Source organism: Rhineura floridana, chromosome 3 (genome assembly GCF_030035675.1).
Source record: "Rhineura floridana isolate rRhiFlo1 chromosome 3, rRhiFlo1.hap2, whole genome shotgun sequence".
Lineage (NCBI taxonomy): Eukaryota > Metazoa > Chordata > Lepidosauria > Squamata > Rhineuridae > Rhineura > Rhineura floridana.
The window spans coordinates 84395834-84423693 of NC_084482.1; the positions used below are offsets into that span (position 1 = coordinate 84395834).

The 27860-nt window shown below is 40.4% G+C and overlaps 1 protein-coding gene across 13 annotated transcripts in view; it reads left to right on the top strand.

Annotated features, from left to right (window-relative positions):
- The window catches only part of LOC133380132 (teneurin-2), a 995941-nt gene that overhangs the window by 937307 nt on the left and 30774 nt on the right, over nt 1-27860 (top strand). For all 13 annotated transcript variants that reach the window (XM_061616787.1, XM_061616792.1, XM_061616791.1 and 10 more), the window contains 5 exons: nt 2895-3127; nt 5364-5518; nt 5994-6868; nt 23326-23501; nt 26043-26278. In XM_061616787.1, coding sequence (XP_061472771.1) covers nt 2895-3127; nt 5364-5518; nt 5994-6868; nt 23326-23501; nt 26043-26278 — 1675 coding nt within the window. The remainder of the gene's footprint in view (nt 1-2894; nt 3128-5363; nt 5519-5993; nt 6869-23325; nt 23502-26042; nt 26279-27860) is intronic.

A 27860-nucleotide genomic window follows, 5' to 3' on the forward strand; every position in this document is an offset into this window, starting at 1 on the left:
CATTGTTGGCAAAGGCTAGATGGGTTTTAGAACTTCCAGAGGAACAGCCCAAGGAGGATGAACCAAGTATATCCACTGCCTCAAAGGGCTCCAAGACAGCTTTCCCAGATGGCCAGCCTACGATGGATACTCTACCCTTCCCAGACACCTTCCAGGCATCATGAAATGCAGAATGGCCACTCCAGCCAAACACAAACTAGTGCATAAGCTGGTTAGTAAGCACTACTCCTTTGCACCAGTGGTGATGGGGCAGTTAAAGAACCCTGCCGGTGGATTCTGCAGTGATTGCTCTCTCCTCTTTCGCTACCATCCCCACTGAAGGGGAATAGGACCCAGAGGATGTATATGACAAGAGAGTGGAGGAGGCACTGCGCAGGGACTTCGAGGCACAAGGCACAGCCTTCAGAGCTTCAGCCGCTGCATCCATGTTTACGCAGGCAAACATGACGTGGGCAAATGAGCTGGCGGCTAGGGACAATGTTCCAAAGCAAGTGAGGGATGGCTTGAAGAATATGTCACTGGTAGCGGCCTTCCAAGCAGATGCTACAAGGGATGCGCTGATGTTTAATCCCAGGGCAATTGCCTCCAGCATGGTGGCAAGATGCAACCTCTGGCTCAGACACTGGGAAGTGGACTCTGGCTCACAAAGTCATCTGGCTAATTCCCCTTTTGGGGGTGCTAAGCTATTTGGGGAACCACTGGAGAAAGTCCTAATGGAGAAAAGGGATAAACAGAAGCTCCCCCCCATGGCTAAGAAGGATGAGCGCAAGACCAAGCAACAGCAGTCCTTTCAGAGTCCCAGACACTTCCATAGCCAGAATACCTCGGCAGGGTACAAGCCTCACTGGGTGAAGTCAGATAGGAAACCCAGAGCCAACCAACCCAGGTCACAATCTGCCTCTTCTTACCCCTCCACTTCCAAGTTCCAGAAGGGGTCAAAGGAGGGTCAATCCTCCTGATGCCAAGTCAGCTGCATGTCACGGAGCCATAGGGGGCCATCTACTCAACTTCACAGGGGCGTGGGCCACCACTACATCAGACTGCTGGGTTTTCTCCATGATTTCCTCCTGTTACTCCTTGGAGTTTTCCAGGGTTCAGAAGTTCATTGCAGCTCCAAGTCCAGGAGACCAGACAAGCATCAGGCTTATTTCAAGGCCATAGGTCACCTGCTAGATATCCATGCAGTTGAACCAGTGCCTGCCCAGGGGCGGTTCTTTCTGGTCCTGAAGAAAAATGGGAACATCTGGGCCATCCTAGACCTCAAGTAGTTGAACTGGAGGATAGATCACAAAAAATTCAAAATGAAGACCTTAAAGTCCATCCCAGAGGCCATCAATCAAGATGATTAAATGGCTTCAGTAGACCTCTCTGAGGCTTATCTCCATATCCCAATCCACCGGTGGCACAGGCAGATGAAAATGAAATTCCTCTGCTCCCAGAGTATTCACCAGGGTTCTGGTAGCTCTGGTGGCTCATCTGAGGATGTTGGGGGTGAACGCTCATCCCTGCCTTGATGACATCTTGGTGAGGGCACTCTCAAGGGACCAGTGTGCCACAGATTTTTAGGCCACCTTGGATTGCCTCACCAGTCACGGCTTTCTGGTGAACTTCAAAGTAAGCAGTCCAGAGCGTAGGATTTAGCAGAGGAAAAGTTATTTTAAAAGTTTATTTTGGGTAGTAACAATAACTTTTCCATCTTGCTTCCTCACTAACCTTGAAAACTAGATTAGCATTTTGGAATGCATAAATAGCAACATTAACCTCTAACCACCACCGACTGGCGATCCTACTATAAAGAGTTACAAAACTCTTTGTAAAAGTTTTTCTATAAAGGGTGAAGAATGAGAGGGAAAGGACTGCAATTAAAAATTGTGAGACTATTCATCTTTTATGAAGCTTTAGGGCTGGCTATAGTGTGTTCTATTATTTGGCATGGTGGGAAGACAGCTAAATATTTTACGAGGAGGCACAGATGCCGTACATTTTTGAAAAATAATTTACAGGTTCTTGTCAGATGACATTTCACATTGGCTTCCCACATATTTTGCATTTGTGGTTATATTATTTTTCAAAGCACTGAACTCAAATGAAACATCCATACTCTGTAAAATAGATGGATTAACATGGGCAGTAAAAAGAAATCCATAAATGGAAGCTAATGAGAACCATATATATCTTTAGTTTTTATGTTATTAAGATACAAAACGATGTCCAATTGATATAGAATGATGCAATATTCAAAGAAAAATTGACTAGAAGCTAAGGTGACGTGATCTATTAAGAGGTTAGCATTCCTAGTGTGTTTAACTGTGAAGAGCCAGTGTCTAACATATATAGCCCATTCCTGTGTAAGTTTACTCAGAAGTAAATCCCACAGAGTTCAAAGAACTTACTCTTGGTAAAGTGTCATGGGACTACAGACATGATTTGAGATGGAACATCTTGCTAAAGTTAATAAATACTTCAGTGGGTATAGTACTACATTCTACCCTGCAGCCCTTGCTTAAATTTGTCACTTTGTAATTTGTCCTTCATCCAAGGAGTTCAAGATGGTATGCATGGTATTGCCTATGTAGTCCTCACAACAGCTTGTGAAGTAAAAGTAGATTGAGAGAAATAGTGACTTGCTCCAGGCCACCAAATGGGAAAGAGAGGATTTGAACCTGAGTTTATCACAACCAAACCCTAATGTTATATTGTTGGCCGGGAGTGGGAGGTAACACTCAGACAGAAGAGTAGGGGGATTATACTGCCATTAATGTAAACTGAAGTACAAGTGATCAACATTTGTTGCCCAGGGCTACCCCATCATATCTCAATTCATTGTTGCCAAGAACAAAGCCTTTTGGGGAGCTGGTTTAGCTGTCATGTTTTCTGTTCCTTCTCTTCTAAAGCAATAATCCTGCCCACAAGTACTACCTAGCTGTGGATCCTGTTTCGGGCTCACTCTATGTATCAGACACCAACAGCCGTCGTATTTACAAAGTCAAAGCCCTTACTGGTGCAAAAGACCTAGCTGGTAATTCTGAAGTGGTGGCGGGGACAGGGGAGCAGTGTCTGCCTTTTGATGAAGCCAGATGTGGTGATGGAGGGAAAGCTGTGGATGCAACTTTAATGAGCCCACGAGGTAAGGGATGTAAAAGATGGCACAAGCTATCATCTGAAGCTAGATTGAATCTGGATATAATAATCTGGCAATTAAAACACTGTTTGCTGAGATTGGATATAATAATCTGGCAATTAAAACACTGTTTGCTGACTTATTTTTAATCTGTGGTTGAATCATAGCAAGTTAACAAGTATTTCCCACACACAATTTTGTCTTGGGGTTTGCTTGCTTACTTTTAACTAGAAGTAACTGCTGCTCCTGTAATTTATTCCCCTTGAAGAAGAAGAACATTTTTTTAAAAAAAATTAAAAAATCTTGAGGCATTTCATTGTGAAGATGAAGTACAAACAAGCAGATGATCTTTTTTGGGGTGCAAAAACATCTTATTTTGACAGGGCAGAAGTGGTTGGCATTAACTGGCCTATATGCTGTTTCTACAAAGAAACAAATGCCAAACATTATTTTCCTTTTCGCTAATATGCCATTAAACAAAATAAAAGATTGTATGAAATTATGGTTCTTAGGCTAAGGTTATTGTGTTTGGTTATCAATATTGCACATTTTAAAAAATAATACAGCCTAAGTGTCTATGCTTTGGCTAGTTATGGAGATGAATGAAAGCAGAGCAGAAAAATATAAACACTGGATAAAAGAAATGTCTACCTAATGGCAAGATATAAATTCCAGCTTCAGGGGCTCTCAAATAAATAAATAATTCTGACTCAGTAAATTTGAAAGGCACAGCTGCAGTGAACTATAGAAAACTGATATCCAAACATTTATACTACTTTTCTGTATAAAAATGATTTATAAATATTAATTTTATAATGCTGTTCTGCTTAAAACTCCTTACACCTCAGTATGTCATGAAGAATAAGTCTACCTCCTGTTCATTAGGATACCTCAAGTACATTGCTGTTCACATCCTCTGAGATGCTGGCACAAGCCATTGCTTGGCACAGTCACATACATAGCAAAATTAAGGAGTCAGTATGTTAAAAGGGATACCAGCAATGGTACCCACTGGTATAGACTACTGATACAACTTTTTTTACTTCCCATGGCAACCTTTTGTGCTGGCACCTACAGCACTTTTATCAAGGTATGAGTACCGGCACCTCATTTTTTTAATAAAAAAAGCACAGGGTATACTTATATGACATGAGATTAAACACTTTGGTAACGATAAAGAGTGGTCTAGGGAAAAGGCAAAAAAGGATGAAAACCGCTAGGGGCTTCAGTAGCAATTAGTCAAAAGGTCCAATAATGTATTATTAGGAAAATATAGCCTATTAGCACCTGAGTGGTGGGTCTCATTAAGAAGGAATGAGTTGGACCAGGGGCTAGAATTATAGAAGAGTAGAGTTGGAAGGGGCCTATAAGGTCATCAAATTCAACCCCCTGCTTAGTGCAGGAATCCAACTTAAAGCATACCCGATAGGTGGCTGTCCAGCTGCCTTTTGAAGGCCTCTAGTGTTGGTAATGTCTCCCTAGGTAATTGCTTCCATTGTTGTACTTCTCTAATAGATGCTCTATTATTTTTAATTGTATCTTATTGCTTCTTTTATTTCTTATATTGTATTTTATTGTATTATAATTTGAATTCCATAGAATTCAAATTGTAAGTGTTCTTAACAGACACCCCACAGACTACCTGAATGAAGCTCAAATCACAGTTTGAGGAGAGACTGAAAGAACTGGGCTTGTTAAGCCTTGAGAAGAGGAGATATCATAGCACCCTTACAGTACTTGAAAGGGTGTCACCCTGAGGAGGGCCAGGATCTCTTCTTGATCATCCCAGAATGATTTTTTTGCAAGAAAATCAGGAGCAGCAAAATTGCTACTTGCCTTGAGGGCATAGGTGGCCTAGTGGCATAAGCACTGAGTGTGTTAAACACTGCAGTAACTGTACTCCTAAGCTTCCAAAGGTATGGTGTATTGGGGGCACCTTTCTCCAAAAAATGAAAAGTAGTGTCACCTTTATGTGGTTGTATATAATACATGGAATAAGGAAACTAGTGATGTTAATGTTAACTTGGAAATTAATTCATCGAAAATTTAAAACCAAAGATTTCATTGACTCTAAAAGTGTAATACTTTTGAGATAGCTGAAATGGAGTAGTACTTCAGCCCCAAAACTCAAAAGGAAACATGTACAAGCGAGTGACAGCTACAATAATTGATGTTCATTATAAACCTATCAGCAAAATATAAGGTCAGACAACTCATTCTTGCTTTCTTTGCACCCTGGTAGGAATTGCAGTAGATAAATATGGCATTATGTATTTTGTTGATGCTACAATGATCCGAAAAGTTGATCAGAACGGAATCATATCAACTCTGCTGGGCTCTAATGACCTAACTGCTGTTCGGCCACTAAGCTGTGATTCCAGCATGGATATCACTCAGGTAGAGTGTTGCTTACTCTTTGTAAAAAAAAAACAGATGGCTATTTATTTTGGATAAATGCCTGGTAGTTCTCCCTAGGAAACACTATATGTTCTAATATGCTGGAAAAATGGGTTTTGAAGGAATTGTTGATGAAATACAGTTACTGATATGAACAAAGAAGCCTTCTTTCTCAGTGGTAGAAAAATAGAGCTGTGGCCATGTGTTTAATTGGCTTTGTTTTTCCTATAAATCCTTGTAGCATTTAGACCTATATACGAAATATCTAATTATTCAGTGTAGCCACTGTATGTAGTTTTAATAAATAGTGAAAAGAAATCTGTCCAAATGAACTACACACAGCTTTGCTCCTTGAGTTGCACAGTTAAGACTTGGAGCAATTGGTGGTTCTTTCATACATGATTTATATGCATTCAAAGAAATGTGTCTGTCCAGGTTGTTGCAAAAGCAGTCATAATTTATTGTGCCTTTGTAGGTGCGTCTGGAGTGGCCAACTGACCTTGCTGTTAATCCAATGGATAACTCTCTGTACGTCCTGGAGAACAATGTCATTTTGCGGATCACCGAGAACCATCAGGTTAGCATCATTGCTGGCCGGCCAATGCACTGCCAGGTTCCTGGTATAGACTACTCCCTCAGCAAACTGGCTATTCATTCTGCACTGGAGTCAGCCAGTGCTATTGCCATCTCACATACTGGAATACTTTACATCAGTGAAACAGATGAGAAAAAAATTAACCGGCTTCGCCAGGTCACAACTAATGGCGAGATTTGCCTCCTGGCTGGAGCAGCTTCAGACTGTGACTGCAAAAATGATGTCAACTGTAATTGCTATGCTGGCGATGATGCTTATGCCACTGATGCCATCTTAAATACCCCATCCTCCTTAGCTGTGGCACCAGATGGCACTATTTACATAGCAGATCTCGGAAATATACGTATCAGGGCTGTCAGCAAAAACAAACCTGTTCTTAACTCTTTCAACCAATATGAAATTGCATCACCAGGAGAGCAGGAACTATATATCTTCAATATTGATGGTATCCACCAATATACCCTCAGCCTTGTTACAGGAGAATATCTATATAATTTCACCTATAGTGCTGATAATGATGTGACTGAGGTGATTGATAACAATGGCAATACTCTAAAAATTCGGCGGGATACCAGTGGAGCACCACGTCATTTTCTAATGCCTGACAATCAAATTGTGACTCTTGCTGTTGGCACAAATGGTGGTCTTAAGGTAGTGTCAACCCAGACCCTGGAACTTGGATTAATGACTTATCATGGGAGCAGTGGCCTCTTGGCAACAAAAAGTGATGAGACAGCATGGACGACCTTTTATGAGTAAGACCATTTTCAAAATAATGTTGCGCATCCATTGTGTGTCTAGGTGATAAACAAGTACAACTTCATCATGGTTCAAGGACAAGCAGGACTAAGCATATTCTGTTCCTCAAAACCCACTAGTTTTGCACATGTTTTCTTATTTGTCATAATCTGTTCTGTTTGGGGATTTCTACATAACTGGAAACAATTTTTCAAAAACAAAATTTGGCAGGGTCAAAGGAGGAGGCAAGGGATAGGTGAGAGAATATTCAGGTAAGAAATATATAAGGTAGGCACAGTCTGTCCTGTAAATTAACTGATGACCTTTACCTTTTGGGGAAAACATAGGAAGCTGCCTTATACTGAGTCAGGATAACGGTTGATTTAGCTTAGTATTGTCTACACTCACTGGCAGCATCTATCCAGGGTTTCAGATGAGACATTCCCAGCCCTACCTGGGAGTGCCAGAGATTAAACTTGGAACTGTCTGCATCCAAGGCAGAAGCTCTACCGCTAAGCTTTGACCCTTTCCCCCACCTAAAAAAACCCTTCATTTAAATTGCATTTTAAATTTTTCTACATGGCCATGATTATTCTTTAAAAGAAAGCTAAAATTTGTAGTAAAACATATTCTGTCGTAAATCCTAGTGTAACACAAATGTGCAAGCCCTTTCAATACAACTCAGAGAACAATGACATTCAACTGGTTTGGATAACTCTGCTACTATGATCGATAATCCTTTTGAGAAGTTATTCCATTATAGAGGCCAGCAGCCTGAAATGCATCTACAATTTATAAGTGTTTTGGATGCATACATTTGTGTAGAAGCTAGCAGAATAGGACTCACTATCGTAATCGTGCATGGCATGACAGATGATACTTCCCATACTTGCTCTGCCCAGCTCATAACCTAATAGATTATGGCTACACCCCACTAAGTTTTCTCTCTCTAGGGATTTCAATATTACAGTTTCTTTGGAACTCAAAAGACAAGTCTTGCTGTTCAAATGGCAGGATATTGGTAACGTGCCATCTGGGCAGATAAAAAGCATTGACTGACTTTACTGAGTGATCATTCCTAAGATTGTTGAGGAAATTGGATCCTAAAGTATCTGAAAAAATTCAATGTGATTTATATAATTTGTAGAGATCTCAAAATTACAGTCGTTTCAGGAACTAGTAGATTAGAAAGACAAAATTTCCTCTTTAACTGCAGAAGATGACAGATAAAGTGCTAGGTGGGGGGGGGGTGCGTGCATGCATGCATACATACATATATCAGCACAGGAAAACCAGAGTCTTGTTCATCATTGCTTTTACAAAAAAATGTCCTCAGCTTATATTTTGCCAGTGTTGTAGAATTTCTTCAAGTAAGTGACATTCTGCAAATACTGAGTATGAAAAATACAATTATGCAGATGGGCCATTATGTAAGTGATTATGGCTAAAATGTTTACATAGTAGTGGATAGCTATGTTATTTCTTCTTGACCTTTTATGTGGAGTTTATACCCACAGTGAAAAATAATTACGTATGAGAAGCACATCAACTTGCCATGTGAAGCAGTAGGCTGGGGTAGTTATTCATAAGTAGAGTCCTTATCAGGGAAGGATCCACTCCACTCTTTGAAATCAAATATTTTCCAAGATAAAGATTGCTTCTGATAACATTTATTGACAGCTGCTCAGTTATCTTTCACTTATAAATGGAAAAAGTTTAATCTACCCTCTGTTGAGGGATGGTATTTAAGAATGTGGGATTAGGATACATGGTCAAACAAGCCAATATGATAAGAGAGGGGAAACAACAAAATGCCTTCTTTATACAAAAATGGAGTTTGTTTATTCACTGCTCTAGAATGGCAAGGTACAGGATGCAGTTTGCCCATATGCTCTATCAGGAACAATTGGATCAGTAAACTGTTCCTTTGGTTTCTCTCTCTCTCTCTCTACTTCTCTTTAAAATAAATTTTATTTCTTTTGGATAATTTAAAAGAATGAGTGAAATGTTTACTATTAGCTTACTTGTACCCTCAGTATTACTCTGATTTTTCTTCTTTCCATTTTCTGTGTATGACAGGTAAGGATTACTATGATTAATGTACTTCCCACTAATGATTAATTATGAATGTATTACTTATTGTGTCAACATATTTTCCTTCTTTTTCATATATATAGAAATTTGGCATAGTAAAAGGGAAAATAGCTTCTGATAGATTGCAGTATATCTGTTTGCTGGGGAAAGCTTCCATTTTCAATAGGAGACTAGATAGCCAGCACATCTACTCATGAGAAGCACCCTAGCCTGCTGCTTCATATGAGTATTGTCAGGCCAGTGGTTCTCCCAGTGGCCCAGTTCAGAGATAATTCTAAACTATTGTTTAGCACTATATGAATGAGTCTGGACAAGCTTCCGGCTTTTTACTCCTCCTCTGGTGCGAAGAAATTGGAAGCATCCATTTTGTGGTTTAAACTAATCACCATTGTTTCATTCCAGCTGGGTCAAATTGTCGTTAGTTTAAACTGTGGCTTATTGAAACAAGCCAAGATCAAACCTGTTACACTAGAATTAAGGTTCGTGCCGCTGGATGAAGGCCCCAATATCAAACAACAGAGACTCAGAATTGCCAACCAAGGCCTTTATTAACTATACGTTTGCAAACGGAGAGCTCACATAGACTCATGTCGTTTTGTGAGGTCTGAAGCTGTCATGATTCTTTACAGGCAGTTATACACTCTGAGTTCCAAACAGTTGGCAATACATGAACATTCCAAAGGTGGGGGTTAGTCATGCGCTGTGCTTTTACATTGTGCCCAAGGCTACAAGATAAGCAAAGTGCACCCTCTGAATGGACATTCCTCAGTTGTGCTGACTTCTAGCAAATGGTCAATGACCTACTGTTGCCAACTTACCAAAGGTCATTGTCATTATTCTACATGTATTGTCAGTATTTCTATCAATACAGGAAAACTTCCAATTTCTCAGTATAACAATCCTCCCTCAAAAAGCGTTTAGGGCAGTGAAACCGTTAATTTCCTCTTGTGGAGAGCTTTGCTACACTAAATGCTTGAACCACCTTTTAGCTTAAATGGCTAACACAGGAAGGTTACTTCTGGATTGTTTCACTGTCCTGAATGCTTTTTCCATTAATTTAGGCCAGAAAACTTCATATTCGAGCGAGTATATCTGCATGTATGCTTTTAATTGGCACTAAAAACAACTAAGGCTCTTTCTAACGAACAATGGGATTCACTGTAGGTGAGGGAAATTTGCCAAAGGACAAGATAACAATTATGCAGAACGTTTATGCTATAGCTTTAGTTTTGTATCTTAATTTCTGCCCTTGTTACTCTTCGCACAAAACCTCGTGGGAAAGCATAACCAGCCATACCATTAGGTGGGGGTATGTGTGAGAGTTGGGGTGGAAGCTATAGCTCTTGGCCTTGCACCTCCTAGATTCCACTTGAACCAAAATAGGGTTAGCCAAGCTATTACACTTCCCCCGGTGAAGGGCATACTCATACAGATGTCTTTTCACCCCTCAGACACTATCTTGCCTTTGGCTCTAATGCTTACTTCCCTCTGGTATATCTGTGCCATTTGGGATCGGATCCATATTACAAGGGCCATTAAGACGAAGACCAGAATTAAAATATTAAAATCACCACAATGGGGTGCACTATAAGAATTAAACCTCCTTTGGTGTCTTCACCCCAACCAAAGAGAGAATTCCACCATCTGTTTGTTTCTATCTATAAGAACTTATCTATAGTGTAAGTGACTGTATGGCAATCATGTGCTATCTGACGTGTAGCTTGTTCTCCCATTTGTTTAACTGCTTCTAATTGTTTCTGTAACATAGGATGAGAAAGTAACTTCTGGAAATCAGTTAGGCCATAACCTAATGCAGTGGGTTTGAGGTGTTGAAACAAATCTGGATTAACTAATATTCTCTGGATGGTCCATACAGGGACTTTAAATGAAAAATCACATCCTACTATTTCCTCAATACCACAAAGCATCCATTGATATATGTTAGCATAGGTTGTATATAGTACTTATCAATAACAACATAATCACAAAATGTTCAAGGCACACGCACCCATGTCCAGAATATACAATAGTTGAACTTGATTCATTTCTTAGCATAAAAGAGCCCTAAGATACATTAATCATTTGGAGAGAAAAGCAATCTTAATGGGACTCCTAGCCATTGTTCTGAAATAGCCAAATTCTGTAGACCCCATCACGAGGGATTTAAAAGGCCAAAAACATCCCAAAAGCAAAACATTCTTAACACTTAAACTATGTAAGGAAAAACAGCCCATGGTTAAATCGTCACATAAAACACAATGCATAAATGGTTACATTCAACATTACAATTGAAATAAAACAAGTATCATGGTCTTGAAACACACTGCAGGTTTGTACAAAGTTCATCTTCAAAAGATCAGATAGTCAGCTTAATCGATCAGTCTGTGGGTTGCTGATGCTGATCAGAAATTCAAATGATGAGAAAAACAGTTTATTGCAGCAGCTTTCTTTCTGGAAGGAAAAAGTACGGAGACTGTATTTCTCAGAACCCACCTTCCCCCGTGTGACTTTTAGAAATGCCTTTTCTCCCACTGGCATGGGCAGAGGCAATAACAGCCTTTGGTTAGCTGCTCCTGGAAAAATCTCCAAGTCCCACTGGCATGTCGGGGTGGGAATTCATCAGATCCTTTAAAAACAGTCCTTTTGAGGAAAACAAAGCATCAGGGTCCCATGGTTAAGAGGGCATCTGTGTTTCTTTGCTTCAACTGCTATATTGGTGGAATACAAGAACTGAAAAAAAGTTGAATCCAAAAGATTACTACTTCTCACACATAATTTCCCCCTTTTACTAATGACAAGGAACATTAGTGGGAAGAAATTGTGCTTCTTTAACTCTAGACTAATTACAATGCTATTCATAAAATTCATGAAATATAATACAATGCACAATATAAATAACCTTGATATCTTTCCCTGAGGACCTTTTTCTTTAGCCTCAGAGATTTACATATCCATTTGGTCATAATTAAAGACAAACCCTATTTCAAACACTCTTTTATAGTTCATCTGGGTGAAATCTTTTATGGCATCTGTAACATTCACATTATAAGACCCGATATAGAATCACTCATTATTTGAATGAGGTATGGAAACATGTGTATGATTCATGCATGTTCTCACATAGATAGCCAAACACTTTAAGTTGTAATGTTGTTTTTCCACATCATTAATATTTTTGCACACATCTGTACATACCATATATGCCTACCTACCCTTTTTCCATGGCAAAACAGCATACTCAAGCACAAAACTCATAGGGGGTATACATATATAGATAAAAAGAATAATACCCATGGCAATGTACCACCTGCCAGATGGCCAAACACCACCACTTTTCCCTTACCGCTAAATATTTTTGGCAAGGATATCAATAATTTGTGAGGCTTCAGTCAAAAACACCTGTAATAAAATCTCCTGTGACACACATGCAAAAAGAAAACATTCCTTTGGGAGAAAATGCTTCCTTTACAAATCATTGAGTGCAGGAAGGAAAATATAAAAACAACACACATTTATGGCCACAGATGAGGCTTCTAAATGAAACAATTGAACTGTGTTATACCTTGCACTGGGTCATATTGTAAACAGATGTCAGACAGACAAACACATAACAGATTTCCCTAGCCTCTGATCATGTACAGAGGTTGTCCATGAAAGTAGCCACGAAAAGCAGCCTTTAGGAAGAAAAGGGGGGTTACTTCACAGCTTCTGCACAGACTGAAAAAAAAACAGCTTTATGAAACTTTCTTAAGTTACCAAAATATACTTATACTTTAAACCAGACAATAAAAAAACTTCTTAACACTATATAAAATCAAAACAAACATTATAGCATATGCTTCTGCTCCATCCTATAATAAAAAGGCAAATGAAATAAAAAGATTAGACTTCTTGATCATATACAAATGCATATAGAAGATATAATAAAATTATATCAGGCTGCATGGAGCTGCTTTGCTCTCTTGGCTGCTTGCCCACCAAGTGGGGGAAAGAAGGAGGGGTTATAGACATACACATACAAGAGAACGAGCTTCAGTGTGAGAACTAAACCCCGTACTGGATCAGAGGAAAAAACTCTAACATTATTCTTTTTTTTCTTCTCCCTAAAAACAACTCACTAATTTACTCAAGACATTCCTTATCCATCACAAATAGTCACTGACTCTTGAACCTGTTCACTGTCTTTCTATGTATCTCAAAACCTGCTATCTACATCCTGTTTCCATCTTTTCCAAGTACCTAGCCCCACTCACTTTAAAACAAGAGACTGCAAAACATAGTAAGGAAGGAAATTACACTCATTCCAGTTACATTCAGAACTTGGCTACATGTGCTCTTGGGAACCTGAGTGTGTGCATTTGCCACCCTTATGTCCCATGAAGCACACCTTCTTGAGAGGAAGGGATCTCTTACTAGAGATAAAACAAACGCTTTGCCCTGGAATGTGCTCAAATGGTGCATATATTCAACCCAAGAAATGCAGGTCCAAAGCAAAATAAAGCAGAGCCTGACTTTATTGAGAGAAAGTGCAGGAAAGCACCACAAAATTACTTGGGTGCGTGACAGCATCTATCATTAACATCCTGACTCATTCATAACTTTAAAGTTAAGAAATCAAAGGACCTTATTACTATAAGAGGTGAAAGGCAAATAAGATTACCTATCCTATACCCGGAATGGGCAGTTGTATACAGCCGAAGCTATATGGAAGAGCTCTGATCCAAAACCAGGAAGAAATCTCTTGGTCTCAAGGTTTTACACCGAGACCCAGAGTTTCCCCGGTTCTGTTCCTGCAGCCTTTCATGCATTCCTTGAGAGCGTAGTCCTCTCTCCCTCTCCTGCCAAGGAGGGCATGAAAGTCTGGCAAAAATCTCTCATTCCTTCTCCTCTCTTCAAGCCTTGCTTCAAACAAACAAAACAAATCTCTTCATACCAGCTTAAAAGATTACTAAACGCTACTTAAGGAACAGATTAAGTCCTTCAGATTTTATGGAAAACAAAACAAGAACAGTCAGCAGAAATAGTAGCATGGACAGCCGATCCACGCAGCAAGGAAAACAACAACCACATGTTTTAGGAAGTGACAATAAGGGAATGAAAGTTCCCTCATAACATTCCCACAGAAAACCTTCACACAGACGCTTAATTCACACCTTCACACAGACACTCAATTCACACCTGAGTACTCAATTCATAAACATCCATTTAAACAAAATCATCCTGACACCACTCTCATTTCCCAGAAAAATGCTTTCTTTTTTTTCTTTGTGACACCTGCTCTCAGTTTCCGGGTTTTTTTCACCTGTTTCCTCAAAAAAATCTGACTCATCTTGTGTTCAGCACTCAGAGTCAATTGGGAGTTTCCACATTCCCCAGGATCCCCTGAGCTTTTCAGCAGGCCGTCATCCACACCTCCCTCTCCACATACACTGGCAATGCTTCTAACAGGAGAGGAGGAAATCCGCGTCCGGATGAGCGTTGGTTCGTCTGAGTCTTTATGGGAGCTCTCAATTAATACTCACGTAGTGCTTGCTCTCCGTCTGCTCGGCCCTAGGGACAGGTCAAAATGACCTGGAGCGCTCTTACCCTAGCTCTCCGGTGCGGCCCAAGCACTCGCAAGGTTAACCAGAGGGCTCCTAGCTGCTAAGCGCGCCAGAACTGTTACACAAGAATTAAGGTTCGTGCCGCTGGATGAAGGCCCAATATCAAACAACAGAGACTCAGAATTGCCAACCAAGGCCTTTATTAACTATACGTTTGCAAACGGAGAGCTCACATAGACTCATGTCGTTTTGTGAGGTCTGAAGCTGTCATGATTCTTTACAGGCAGTTATACACTCTGAGTTCCAAACAGTTGGCAATACATAAACATTCCAAAGGTGGGGGTTAGTCATGCGCTGTGCTTTTACATTGTGCCCAAGGCTACAAGATAAGCAAACTGCAACCTCTGAATGGACATTCCTCAGTTGTGCTGACTTCTAGCAAATGGTCAATGACCTACTGTTGCCAACTTACCAAAGGTCATTGTCATTATTCTACATGTATTGTCAGTATTTCTATCAATACAGGAAAACTTCCAATTTCTCAGTATAACAAACCCAGATTTATGATCCTGACTTGTTTCAATAAACCATAGTTAAAACTGCAGTATGTCTCAAGTGGGCACTAGGACACCTGCAAGTAGGTTGTCCTCTTACTGCTCAAAGATAGGAAATGATGATATTATAAGGTAACTAGTGCAGGCCATGCTCCTGGAATGTATGTGTTTATTCATAAATCCATTTGGTCCCTTTTCTGCATTCATCGGCAATCTTTAAAAAAATCTGCATGAAAAATCAAATTTAAATATTGTTTTATGACAAAATGAATATTTAACTGTGTTTTATGTTAGTGTATGCACATATTGTAATGTATTTCATATGTTTTTTGAGCCAAGAACTGCATTGCAAAATTCAGAGAAGTGTGATAATTAGGTTTCAATTAACATATTAGCGCAGAAGGTGTCAATCAGGTCAGTTTTGCGCTGACATTCACAGAAGCAAAATTCCTCAAGCTTTCTTAGCTTAAACTAACCATAGTTCACTGGTTCAGACATAATGATAAACTGCAGTTAATTTAAACTAGGAAGTGGATGCTTTGAATCTTCTTGTGACTATACGGGGGGGAGTTTACACAAGATTCACATAGTACTAAGTATTGCATCTAAATGAGGCCAATGTGTCTATGTATATCAAGCAAACATCATGGTGAGGTTAATTCCTCTTAAATGAGGAATTTGCTTTTCAATAACCAAAGCTAGGAATTTATCAGTTCCTATTCCCAGGATCTGTGCAGAACTACTTCAGCTTTTCCTGGGGGAAAAAGGTGATGCAAACACACCCTTTGTATGTTTCTTCTCTTCCCCCTCCCCCCCCGAAATCTTACTTTTTAGAAGACTCAAAGTACCTTTCATTCAATTAGCCTATTTGTTGGTAATTATTAATGGTTGATTGACATCTTTGACTATTATTTTTTAGACCAGGAGATGGGTGACCACCCAATCAATCCTTGTCTGAAAGATAGCTTACAATAACCTTGAAACAGTCTTTATCTGCCATAGCATGAAGAGGTTTTATGAACAGTAAATTGTATTCTAAGAAGAGATGTGAATCCATATTGCATGGTTTAATCTGTTGATTTATTTTTAATTTTAAAGTTCACTAGTGCCGGCATGCAAATATATAGGGTAATATTCACTGCTAGTCCTATTCAGAATAAATCCACTGAAGTTAATAGACACGACTAACTTAGCTTCATTTATTTCAGTGGGTCTGCTCTGAGTTAGAATTAGGCTGCAATCCAATACATGTTAACTCAGAAGTAAGCTGCATTGGGTTCAGTGGGACTTACTGACAGGTAAGTGTGTATTGGATTGCAGCCTTAGTTGAATACAACCCACAGGGTTTTTAGCTGTCTATGATTACAAACACAAAGAAATCTTTGTGAATAATCAAAATTTATAAATAAGGTAACAGCTAACAAAAGATTCATGCAGGATAATTTTAGCATTATACTTTAAAGTGGGCCATTAAATATCCTGTAAGGAAGGTGTTTCTGTCTCTTAGATAATAACTTAAATATTTTGAGAACACAGAATAAGGTTGAATTTAATTGTTCAGGACTGTGAGAATATGGATGATGTGGAACCTTACCCATTCCCACATTGGATCGGAAGCCATCTAACTGTATATAGTGGCTCAAATGTTCCATATACATTCTGCTGAGCCTTATGTATTTTAAATGCCAAGAGCCAAATTGCTGGCTAAGCTCACTAGAGAATGAATTGTCACAGAGAAATGTAGGATTCTGAAATAACATAGCAGATCGGCATAAGGGACACCCAACACAATCAAATATACTAGGAGCAATTTGAGCAACCTGAAATATGTCAGAAAAAATAGTAACAGAATTAATGAATATGGTTTAGAGCCTGACAGTGAATGTTGAGCAATAATTTTATCTATAGGGCTAATTTGTAGTAATGTATTACATCTTTTAGAAATAAATACCACATGCTGAAGGGAACTACAACGGCCATAAAGTGACCCTGTTCTCCTTTTTTAAAAAACTTTTTTTGCTAATTTCCTCTAGCTAATGTGCCTAGATCAGGGCATTTCCTATAGATTAATGGCTCTCCAATGTTTCTGAGATACTAACTCCTCCCAGTCACTCATCAGTTACCAGGAAATGTCCTGCTCCATCATAGTTATTGCTTAATAAATGTATTTACAGCTGCCTACTGCCTAACTCCATTGAATAATTAAGTCACATTATTGAGCATCCAGCGCAATCCAGTCAGGAAAACTCTCCCCAGATGATAAGCATGTTTCCAGGACAGCAGTTGCCATTCCCCATATGCTATTCAGTCTGCTGCTTACCTTTCCTCCTGGACAACTCTATATAGCTGTGTGTAGATAGACTTACACAATTTGCCAGTTTCAGCTATAAGTGCCTCATTAGCACTTCACTATTCCCCCTAGCCTGCCCACTCCCTTGCCTCTCAAGGAACAGATAACATTACATTTCTGCTCCCCTAAAAAATTGCTTTTTTAAAAAAGTGATGAAAGCAATTTCTAAGAAATCATTTCTTCTTCTGCCAAATGAAGTAATTTTATCATATACATAATTGTCAATTGCTTTATTAAATCCAGTTGTACCATGAGAGAAGGCATTAATAGCTCCATTCCCTGAACAATAATCAGTGTTCTTATTGCTTCTAGAATGGATGCCACCCACTTTGTTTCAGTTGTTCTTTTTACGAGGTTCTCCTTCTGCTTCCATATCCTTGGTAGGGATGTGGATAAAGGAAATAGCCTTGAGGCTGTTTGTTTGTTAATTTGTTCAAATATTTCCCCCCTGTTCTATAGGCAAAAAAAGGCTCACAGACCAGCTCACAGAGCCCTTAAAGGGAAGGCGTCCCTGCCCTCTGGGCTTAGGAAGGCAAGGTTCAATAAAAAAACAACCATTAAGACTGCAGTCCTAAAGCCTGGGAGAGGAGCTGAAGGTAACTCTTCTGCTTTGTGCAGTACCCTACCTTGTTCTTGTTGGCAGGAAGGTGAGCACAGAGAACTGGTCTTGTGCTCCTTCATCCTTTTCTAGGGTTTTAAAAAAATCCTCCCATTGTTTCAGATTTATTTCTTTAAATCCCGTCATTGGGAGGAAGTAAGCAAGATTGAATTATGTCACCTCCTGGGCTGATGTACCGTTCTTCCTCGTTTGGGGATGTGTTGGTCGACTGGGAAGGCTGTACAGCCTTTGGATCCTTACCTTCCCCTGGTCCTCCCCCAGCATTCCCCTTTTTGGACCCTAGTGACATCAGAGCTCCAACACTGCTATAGCAAAGGCTACAAAAATTGCTGCAGAATTAAGTAGCGGAATTTTACATCAGATCTCCCTCTCTGTCAGAGCGCTCTCTCTCATCTCAGAAACAGAGTTCCAAAGCACTCTGTGGCCCCTGGAACACACTCCAAGGAGCAACAGGATAGCAGGGATAAAATTTACCTACCTCTTAATTAGCAAACCTCTATAGTTCATATAAAATGTACAATATACTGTTGCATGCCACCCCAATGTCTGAGCAGTGAGAGATCTCTAGGGGTCCCTGCTCTTACCCAGGGTTTGGTTTCCTTGGAAAGAAGGTTAGCAGAGTCTGTGGTGTCTTTATGAAATATGGTTTATTTATTTACACACATTCCAACCTGAGCTTAAGATGGAGGGGTTCAAAGCATCAGCAGCCCAACAGATCTTTCCTTTCCCTCAGACTTACAGGGGGTATCCTAAAGCCTTGGTGCAGAGAGCCAGCCTCTCTGCTTCTCTCCAGTTCCCAGCCTTTCCTCAGACTCAACTAACAACACAACCCTCTCTCAGCCCCAGGAGGAGGGGGGCTCTCCTGAAGAGTTTCAATAACAACAGGATCTCCCTGGCCCATTCACCAGTTAATGGGCACTTGGCAGACCCATTAGCCCACCTGGCCACTCTAATAGATTAACAAAAGAGACGCATCTGACCAGCGGAGCAGGTTTCTCATCTCCAGGTGCAGGGTTCCAAATCTGAGGCTGGAAGGGGACTCACAGAAATAATCTGTCTCAATCCTCCAACCCATAACAATACATTAAAGTTACCTATACAATTATAGGTTAAAAGCCAGTTAATATATTTTTAAAAACATATAATCAGCAATTTTAAAAATAAACATTATAAAATCATATTGCATATTAAAATACATGTCCAGTTTACCTTTCCAGGTAGGCTGCAGAAACTAAAACGTTTTTAGCAGGCTCCAAAAACATCATAGCAAATACACCTCCTAACACCAATGGGCAGAGAGTTCCAAAGTATAGGTGCTGCCACACAGAAGGATTGATTCCTTGCAGGTGTGGGACAAGCATTATATGGTACTTGTAAAAGTTCCAGACCCACACAAGTGGGTGTATATGGAGAAGAGCGGTCCTTCAAGTAAACTGGTCCCAAGCTATGAAAGGCTTTATATACTAATAGTAACACCAGGAAGGACACAGCTGTTCAACAAGCCAAACTTGGTAAAAGGTGCTCCTAACCACTGAGCTACCTGCATCTCCAGTGACAAAGCAGGATCTAGAAGCGCACGCGTGCACACACACACACACTGATTGCATACCTGCTCTGGGGAGTTCAGGGCAGGGAAATGACCATTTTTTTGAACATGGGAACAAGTCACCCATAGTGCAGGCATTCAAACTCAGCCTATTTTCCCTCAGCCAGCCCACCACTATTATCGTTGTTGTTTAAATTACAGCCTGCCCTTCCTCCCAGAAGGAGCCTAGGGCGGCAAACAAGTGACAAAACTCTAAAAACATCTTTAAAATAAAACATCTTAAAAACATAATTAAAAACATCTTTAAAAGCAATTCCAATACTACATCCAGACACTGGTCCACATGCCCTCTTCTGATCCATATGTTATGGAGCATAGAGCTCAGAGTTATCAGCATATTAATGCCCCAAATCACTTTATGAGCACTCCCTGCGACTTCATGCAGATATTAAATAGCACTGAGGATACAGTACTGCCCTGCAGCACCCCATACCACAACTATCAGGGGGCTGAAAAGCACTTTCCCAATAAGACTCTCTTGGCACAGACATGTAGGTAGGATCAGAACTACTGTAGCATGTAGTCCCCATGCCACGAAGCCAGTCCAGGAGGACACCATGGCTGATGGTGTGAAAAGCCACAGAAAGATCAAGAAGCAGGAGCAAGGTTGCACTTCCCTTGTCCTGCTCTTAATAAAGGTCATCCACCAGGGCAACCAAGACTGGCTCAGGTGCATAGCCAGGCCTGAACATAGATTGAAATGGGTCCAGATGATCTGTGTCATCCAAGGATGCTGGCAGCTGCCCCTCCACAACCCTGTCCACCACGTTCCCTAGGAAGGGCATATTTCCAGCTTGTCAGTATTTAGTCCAAAACAAAGTGTCCAGGGCCAGGTTCTTTAGGACTGGCTGTACCAGAGCCGGCTCCCGGTTTCTGGGGACCCATGGGCAAAGGCTATCAGGGGGGGCCTTGCCCTCTTGCTTTCCTCCTCAAACCACACTCTTCCTCCTTCTTGGCCTCACCCTTTTAAAGTAAAACAAAACCCAAGCAGAAAGACTGCAGTGACAGAGGACAGGAGAGAGAGAAGGAATGCCAAACCTCTGTCTGGAAGTTCATTGGGGGCATTCCTGCCATGGCTCCAGAGTCCCGGCTGGTTGCCCTGCAGCAGAGCATGCCATGCAAGGAAGCCTCTTCTTCCTCCTTAGCTCCTTCATGATCCAGCCTGGCTTGGAGCTGCTGGCACTGCTCTTTCCTTCTGCCCTTCTGCTGGAGGGCATTTAAGGGGTTTAATACTGCAACTAACCTAGACCATCCCAACATCAGCACTTAATGAGACAGATGCCAAGTTGTGGAGACCCTCTGTGCTCAGCTTTTTAACTCCATGGTATAAACCTGTCAATTTCCCCTCCACTCTCGTGAAGCTAGTGGGGGAAAAACACTTCCTGTCCATTGGCAGAGGATAGGATCGGCAACAAGCAGCAGATCCCATTCTGCTGGGTCCAGTGAGCCCCCCCCCTGCATTCCTGGGCCCTCAGCGAGTGCCCCACCTGGGCCACTGCTGGAGCCAGGCCTGAACTGTCCCACCATACTTTTCAAGGTAGCAGGAACCACCCCTTCGCTATTGAAGCGTTAATCATGCTCGGGGCCCAACCAGTCAACCCCCTTCTGTTAGACTTAATAAGCCAAGAGTTACAGAGATCAAGAGGGTACATGGTTGGGCATAGAGTCACAAGTACCTTGTTCATATCATCAAGCTACATAAACTGAAACCCATCCCACAACACATCATAGACTGTAGCATTGACTGTTTCGATTGCAACCCCAACAACTGGAGAATCAAGGTCACTCGGAAGTTGAGTGGTTTTACCCTCAAAATGTGCAGGCAGTTAGTCAAAGTGGGTCCTTGACCTCCCCAGAGGACCTTTCCCCCCACAATGAGAGTCAACAACTTCCAGACTATACAAAATAGCTTCACAAAAAGGACATCAGGATTGACTTACTGCATTAGTAGCCAATCCGATTTTGTGAATCACAGTAGTAAGTGGATACACTGATGGCACAATTCTTTATTGTTGCAATGCTAATACAATAGGGGCTTAATATGGGGCATCTCCAACCAATGTGCTGGCACATTACAAACATATGAGCACAAGAACACAATTTAGGAAGATATGGGTTTCCCTCCACCCGCCACATACAGACCTGTGTATCAAAGCACATGTAATTTTTTACTAAGGACCAATTTTATATCTGGACAACTTATTGGCCCTACTCACTGGCTCATTTCATATGTAATACCAAACCACAGTCAGAAAAAACATGAGAAAACTGTGAGTATGTGTGACTTTCCTTCCCTTGCACACTCAGATTATTTCATTTCACAGCAAGTCATAGTTAGAAATGTAACGGATGTAATTGCAGAAAAGGTTGTGCTCACTGTCTAAAGCAGAATTGCAAACCATTCATCAAGGAAGACTAGCACAAACCACACTTTGCTTGTTCAGATGTAATGGCAAACAATGGAGTAGCTCAGAAGAGTTAGTGCACAAGTGCATATCAGGAGGAGGAAGCACATGAACCAAAGTGCCAGGGCATTATATCTTAGACAGCCCAATGAGTGACTAAAATAATTAAATGGGCCTGTTTACTATATAGATTTGTCAAAATCTGAAGTCATTTGCTTAAAATAAAGGGGAAATGGCTGTTGAGAACATAGCTATTCTTGTCATGGGATGTACAAAAACAGTAATAAATAAATAAATTGTAAAGTACTTGAAAAGTTGTCACACAGAGGACACCAGAATCTCTTCTCAGTCATCCCAGAGTGTAGGATACAGAATAATTGGCTCAAGTTACAGGAAGCCAGATTTCAGCAGAACATCAAGAAAAACCTCCTCACTGTTAGAGCGGTATGACAATCGAACCAATTACCTGGGGAGGTGGTGGGCTCTCCAACACTGGAGACATTCACGAGGCAGCTCAACAGCCACCTATCAGGTATGCTTTAACTTGGATTCCTGCATGGAGCAGGGGGATTGACATGATAGCCTCAGAGGCCCCTTCCAACACTACTCTTTATGATTCTACGATGTACATTTAAAGCTTTAAAAATGTATTGCTTTTTGTAATTTAACCTTTAATGTATTCAACAGTAGCATTTGAACCTTGCTGACTCTTTCTTCCCCCAACTGAAATTTCTGCTGCCCATCTCAATTTAAATGGCACCTCTATATGAGGCACATCACAGAAATATTTCCAAGCAGGCATGTCATTGCACACTTTGAAGACTGAAGTTCTTTGCAATGGGTTCTGAGAAAAAAGCAGAAAGAATAGTTGCTCAGTAAACAGAGGCAGAGAGAAGATGTGATTGCACTCTGTAAATATAACAGGAAGCATGACTGAATATCCAAATAATAGTTCTCCAGGAAGGCTCATACAGGAGAAGGCTTTCCCAAAGGTATGCTAGACGCAGCACACTTTCTTTCTGCTCCTCTGGTTCTATTTTCCTGGGCTCATGAATCTAACAGTTTATTGTCTCTCTAAAATTCTGGTGCAGGCTTCTTGTTTTTGATTCTGAAAACACACTTCACATTATTTGTCTTAGTTGTAATTATTTGCTCCTGTAATTTTTTCTTTACTCTCCTCTGTCTGGATTTTCACATCTGTTTCATACTTTTTACTTTCAGAAAGTGCATGTATATATTGGCTCAGTTTGGTTTGTTTGTTTTTTAAATTAAATGTGTGGGATTTCTTTCTTGCATCTTTTAGTTACGACCATGAAGGACGCCTGACCAATGTGACTCGCCCTACTGGTGTAGTAACAAGCCTTCATCGTGAAATGGAGAAGTCCATTACTATTGATATTGAAAACTCCAACCGGGATGATGATGTCACAGTAATTACCAACCTCTCCTCTGTGGAGGCATCCTATACAGTAGTTCAAGGTATAGAAACACTTCTCTAAATAATCATTATCCAATCATCATCATCATCACTTCTTAGGAAAGATTACATCACAGCCACCCTTTCCAGATGACTGGAAGAAAGCATTGATATTGTGTGTTCCGTGATAGTACAAATATCTGTCTTCAATACCATATCACACTGTTCACAGAAAAAAATAAAATTTCCTTGGATCTTTCCAGTTCAAGAAAACCTGATAGCCAGGGACTGTTCGGCATATTTTTAAAAAAGATGTTTCCCATATTAGACATAATGACAAGTTCAAAAGAATTCATATTTTAAAAAATGTTGCCCAAGAAACCACACAGAGTGAGAGAAGGGCCTCCAGAGATGAGCTCCTCCCTGACCTTGACCAGTTTGTGCTTTTTTCCTTTTCTTTTTCCCATGAGAAACTCACTGGCACACCCAAACCATACAGCTTTCTGCAGGGTTCAGCTCTACCAAACCCATACCTGATGTTACATATGAGATCAGGTGTGGGGAGTAGGTGGGTGTGGTTTGGGGGGGAAAGCCTTGTGGGTCAAATGGAGAGGAATGGCAGGCCAAATTTGGCCTGCAGATTGGAGGTTTGCCACCCCGTCTTAAACTATGCTATATGCTGGCAAGAGAGTTCTTGCCATAAACTATTAAAGTGTGCTCTAAAACAGCTATGTTTTCCTATCTGATCCAATGTATTGACAGTCATAAAGCCTTGGATGTGTGAGCCTTGGATGTATGAGCAAAGTCTGATGCTTCAGCAGAGCTTTCTGAACAGCCTTTTTGCTTGAGCACATGAGAGCACCAGTCACTCATATGTGTGCCTGCACAAAGACCATGAAGAATAAATGTAGATTGTTCATTCTAATAGATGTTATCTTAGCTGATCATCTGTACAGACACACAGCTCACTCCTCCACCCCTTTCCTCTGCACCGTTACAGAGCCCATATGTCTGACTGCATGACCACAAAAAGAACATGTATGCAGTCTACAGTGGTATTCAGCTAGATTGAATATTGCCCTAGCACAAGGATTAGTGGTAGCACAGCAGGACTCCCCTCTCCCTCCATGTACCCCCTGCGCCATCCCTAAATCTGCTCTGGAGGGTTGGGAGAAAATCCAAAACAGATTTAGGGGCATGCATGGGGAGGAGAGGGGGATAGTTCCACTACACAAGGAGAATCCTTGCGCTAACAGAACTGTCACCTTAGCGCTACATTGAAAACAACTCTTAGTCTTGGAAGGAACATAGTGAGATACACATACTAAAAAAAATTCTAGACCCTTGGAATTTTGCCCACTGCTACCTTGAATGCAACCTTTGGTCTTTTCCCCTATGTATCTTTCTTTGGGCACATTTAAAGCATTTTTTTCACTTCATCTCTTTTCCATTGACCTGTTTGCCTGTAGTCTGAAGCCAAGAATGAGGGTTGCCAAGAGAATTAACAATCTTGTTTATACTGTTAGGGGAGGCTTAGATTGTCCAGTTTTCTTGACTTAAGAAGACAAACTTACATTACCCCTGCAACAGTGACCTGTAAAGGAGTTAATGGGGCCTTTCCAAATGTGATTCCATGTTTCATATTCTATGACGCTGTTACCAAAGCTCCAGTGAAAGGAATTTTGTTGATTTTTTTTAAATTAAGAAATAATGTCACTGAAAACAAACATTGTCACAGGACAATAGCTTCCTGACATATAAATGTAATATTTATTGACTTTTTTCTTCTTTTCCAGTGGCTTTATTTTTGTGCTACCATATGATTAATTATGTAGATATTTTCTTTCGGACAGAAGGATAGTGGTTCTTTGATGGCAGCTGGTCAATGTATTGCCTTGCTAGAAAAACTCTTTTATATTGTTATTCTAGAGAATGGATATGGTTGCATCAGCCACTCAAGAGTATAACAGAGTCATAAACATAAAGTTTTATTTTTGTAATTTCTGTCAGTCAGTAAAAGGCCAGATGTCTGGTTGACTAGTACTGTTTCTTCGAAGCAGAATGAGGAGTGACATTCTCACAAAAGACTGTGTCTGGCAGCTCATTCTGTGCATCATGCCTTAAGGACCCAAACCTAATCTATATCTCTGTCCTATATCTACTAATGGAGCTCTGAAACCAGTGTAGAAAAAAGACTCCAGCCAACACTTTTTACATTCCCAAATTGAATAGATTTCTTGTTGACCCAACACTTCAATTAAAATCATTTTCCCTCAAAGTTTCTCTCAAATTATGCATGCAGACACAAATATTGATATCTGCTAAAAGATACACACACACACATTTTTATTTACAATGAAGGAACAAGTGGGAAACAAAATTCTAAAACAAACTTTTCTGCAGGTTCAAATATTTAATAATGTTGTTCTTAACATAAATCAATACTATCTCAAATATCCACCTCACAACCACACAATAGTAATTGCTGCAAAAACATCATTTGAAATTTGCAGATGCACCATCAAAGTCTAGCAAATTAGGTAATATGCTTTCTTTCTGACTAATGCCGCTAATTAATCCCCCTCCCCAATTATTTTCTACAGATCAAGTGAGGAACAGCTATCAGCTGTGCAATAATGGCACCTTAAGGGTGATGTATGCCAATGGAATGAGTATTAGCTTCCACAGTGAACCTCATGTCCTAGCTGGTACTGTGACCCCTACAATAGGGCGATGCAACATTTCCCTGCCAATGGAGAATGGCTTAAATTCAATAGAATGGCGTCTCAGAAAGGAACAGATTAAAGGAAAAGTTACTGTGTTTGGAAGAAAGCTCAGGGTAAGTAGAATCCAGTCCTACAATACAAATAACTATTTTCTATTCCAATATGCTGTAACATTTTATTTAAAATGTGAAAGTATAAGATACGCCTGTGTTATTTGCATATGAGAACTAAATGAACTATTTGTATATGAGAACTAAATGAACTGCTGCCATGGGCTCCTGCTGGGAGGAAGGGCGGGTTATAAATCAAATAATAAATAAATAAAATAGATAAACTATACATACACATCAACAGACTCATGCCTTCATATGCAGGGCTACCACAATCATATCTATAAGCGGCGTGGAAAGCACCAAACAGGTGTATGGGAGGGAGAGCTAAGCTCTCCAGGCCCTTTTTGTTGTATTTATTCCACAGACCATTTCCCCGCCCCACCAATTGCATCTCGTTCCCGCCACATTAAATGTAATTAGGACACACCTGCATTTGATGCCAGGTGCCTGCAGCCGTCATGTAGCTTGGTCCTCAGTGTGGTATAAATGCACTCTAAAGAAAACTGGCCAAGAATGTATGCCTTTCTGAAGTACACTGTTCTAAATCTCTTTATAAAAAAATTGAAATGATACAGTCTCAATCATCCAGTACAATGAAAAAAGATCACAAAATAAAAAGAGCATTTTAAAAGCCAGATAAAATAAACATCAAAAAAATGTTCAGTTGAATAAATAATTATTCACCTGGCACCAAAAAGATAACATAGATGGTATCAGACAAGCTACCCTAAAGAACCAAAGACAGGTCATCACAACAGAAAAGGTCTCATTTTGCTCTCCAGGCCAGATGTGACAGGGCTGTCAGTTGTTTGATCTGCTGTCTTTTTAGCAAGATGCAAAACTGCCTATACTACTGTTACATATACTTCTAACAAAACATTATTTGTTGGAACAGGTGCTTTTTCCCTGTTTGAGGCGGGGTTCTTTGGGGTGGGGGATTACCTGTTTGAATATCTCCAGCTTTTCTTCTGTGAAATTGATATTTTGTGGTGCCTGTGACAATCTCTTAGACTTCCAAATGTGCCCCTAGGCCCAAAATGGTTGGGGAATGGGGACCCATGGGTTAAAGGTTTATTTTGGTTTTATTTGCAAAGCTCTGTGTCTGAGGTCCTGCAGATGCAGTCGAATTCAGCAGTTATCTTTTGAAACTTTTTGGTAGTCCATCATTCCATGTTTGCCATTTTAGATTATTGATCACTTCAGTCTGAGGAATGAATGCTCCACACCCACACACCACAATCCAACATCAAATATTTGCAGATGTTATCCTGTACTACTTGTCTATACCCATACAAATCCTCTCCAGTTTACCACTAACAGTAGTGAGATTTGTTATATTATCAAATGTTGCTGTTCACTACTGTAAATCCTCCTCGTCTTCCTAAATTCTGCTTTAGAAGCAGTATTGAATTTTAATTTAGTATTAGGGTTGCCAGGTGAGAAGCATCCCAAACCCTGAGATTTCAGGGGCGGGCCTTAGTGATATCATCAGGGCATGCCCTAGTGATGTCATGGCAGTAGGCCCTAGTGATGTCATTAAGCATGATACATTAAGCATCAACCACAGTTGCTTAGAGCATAC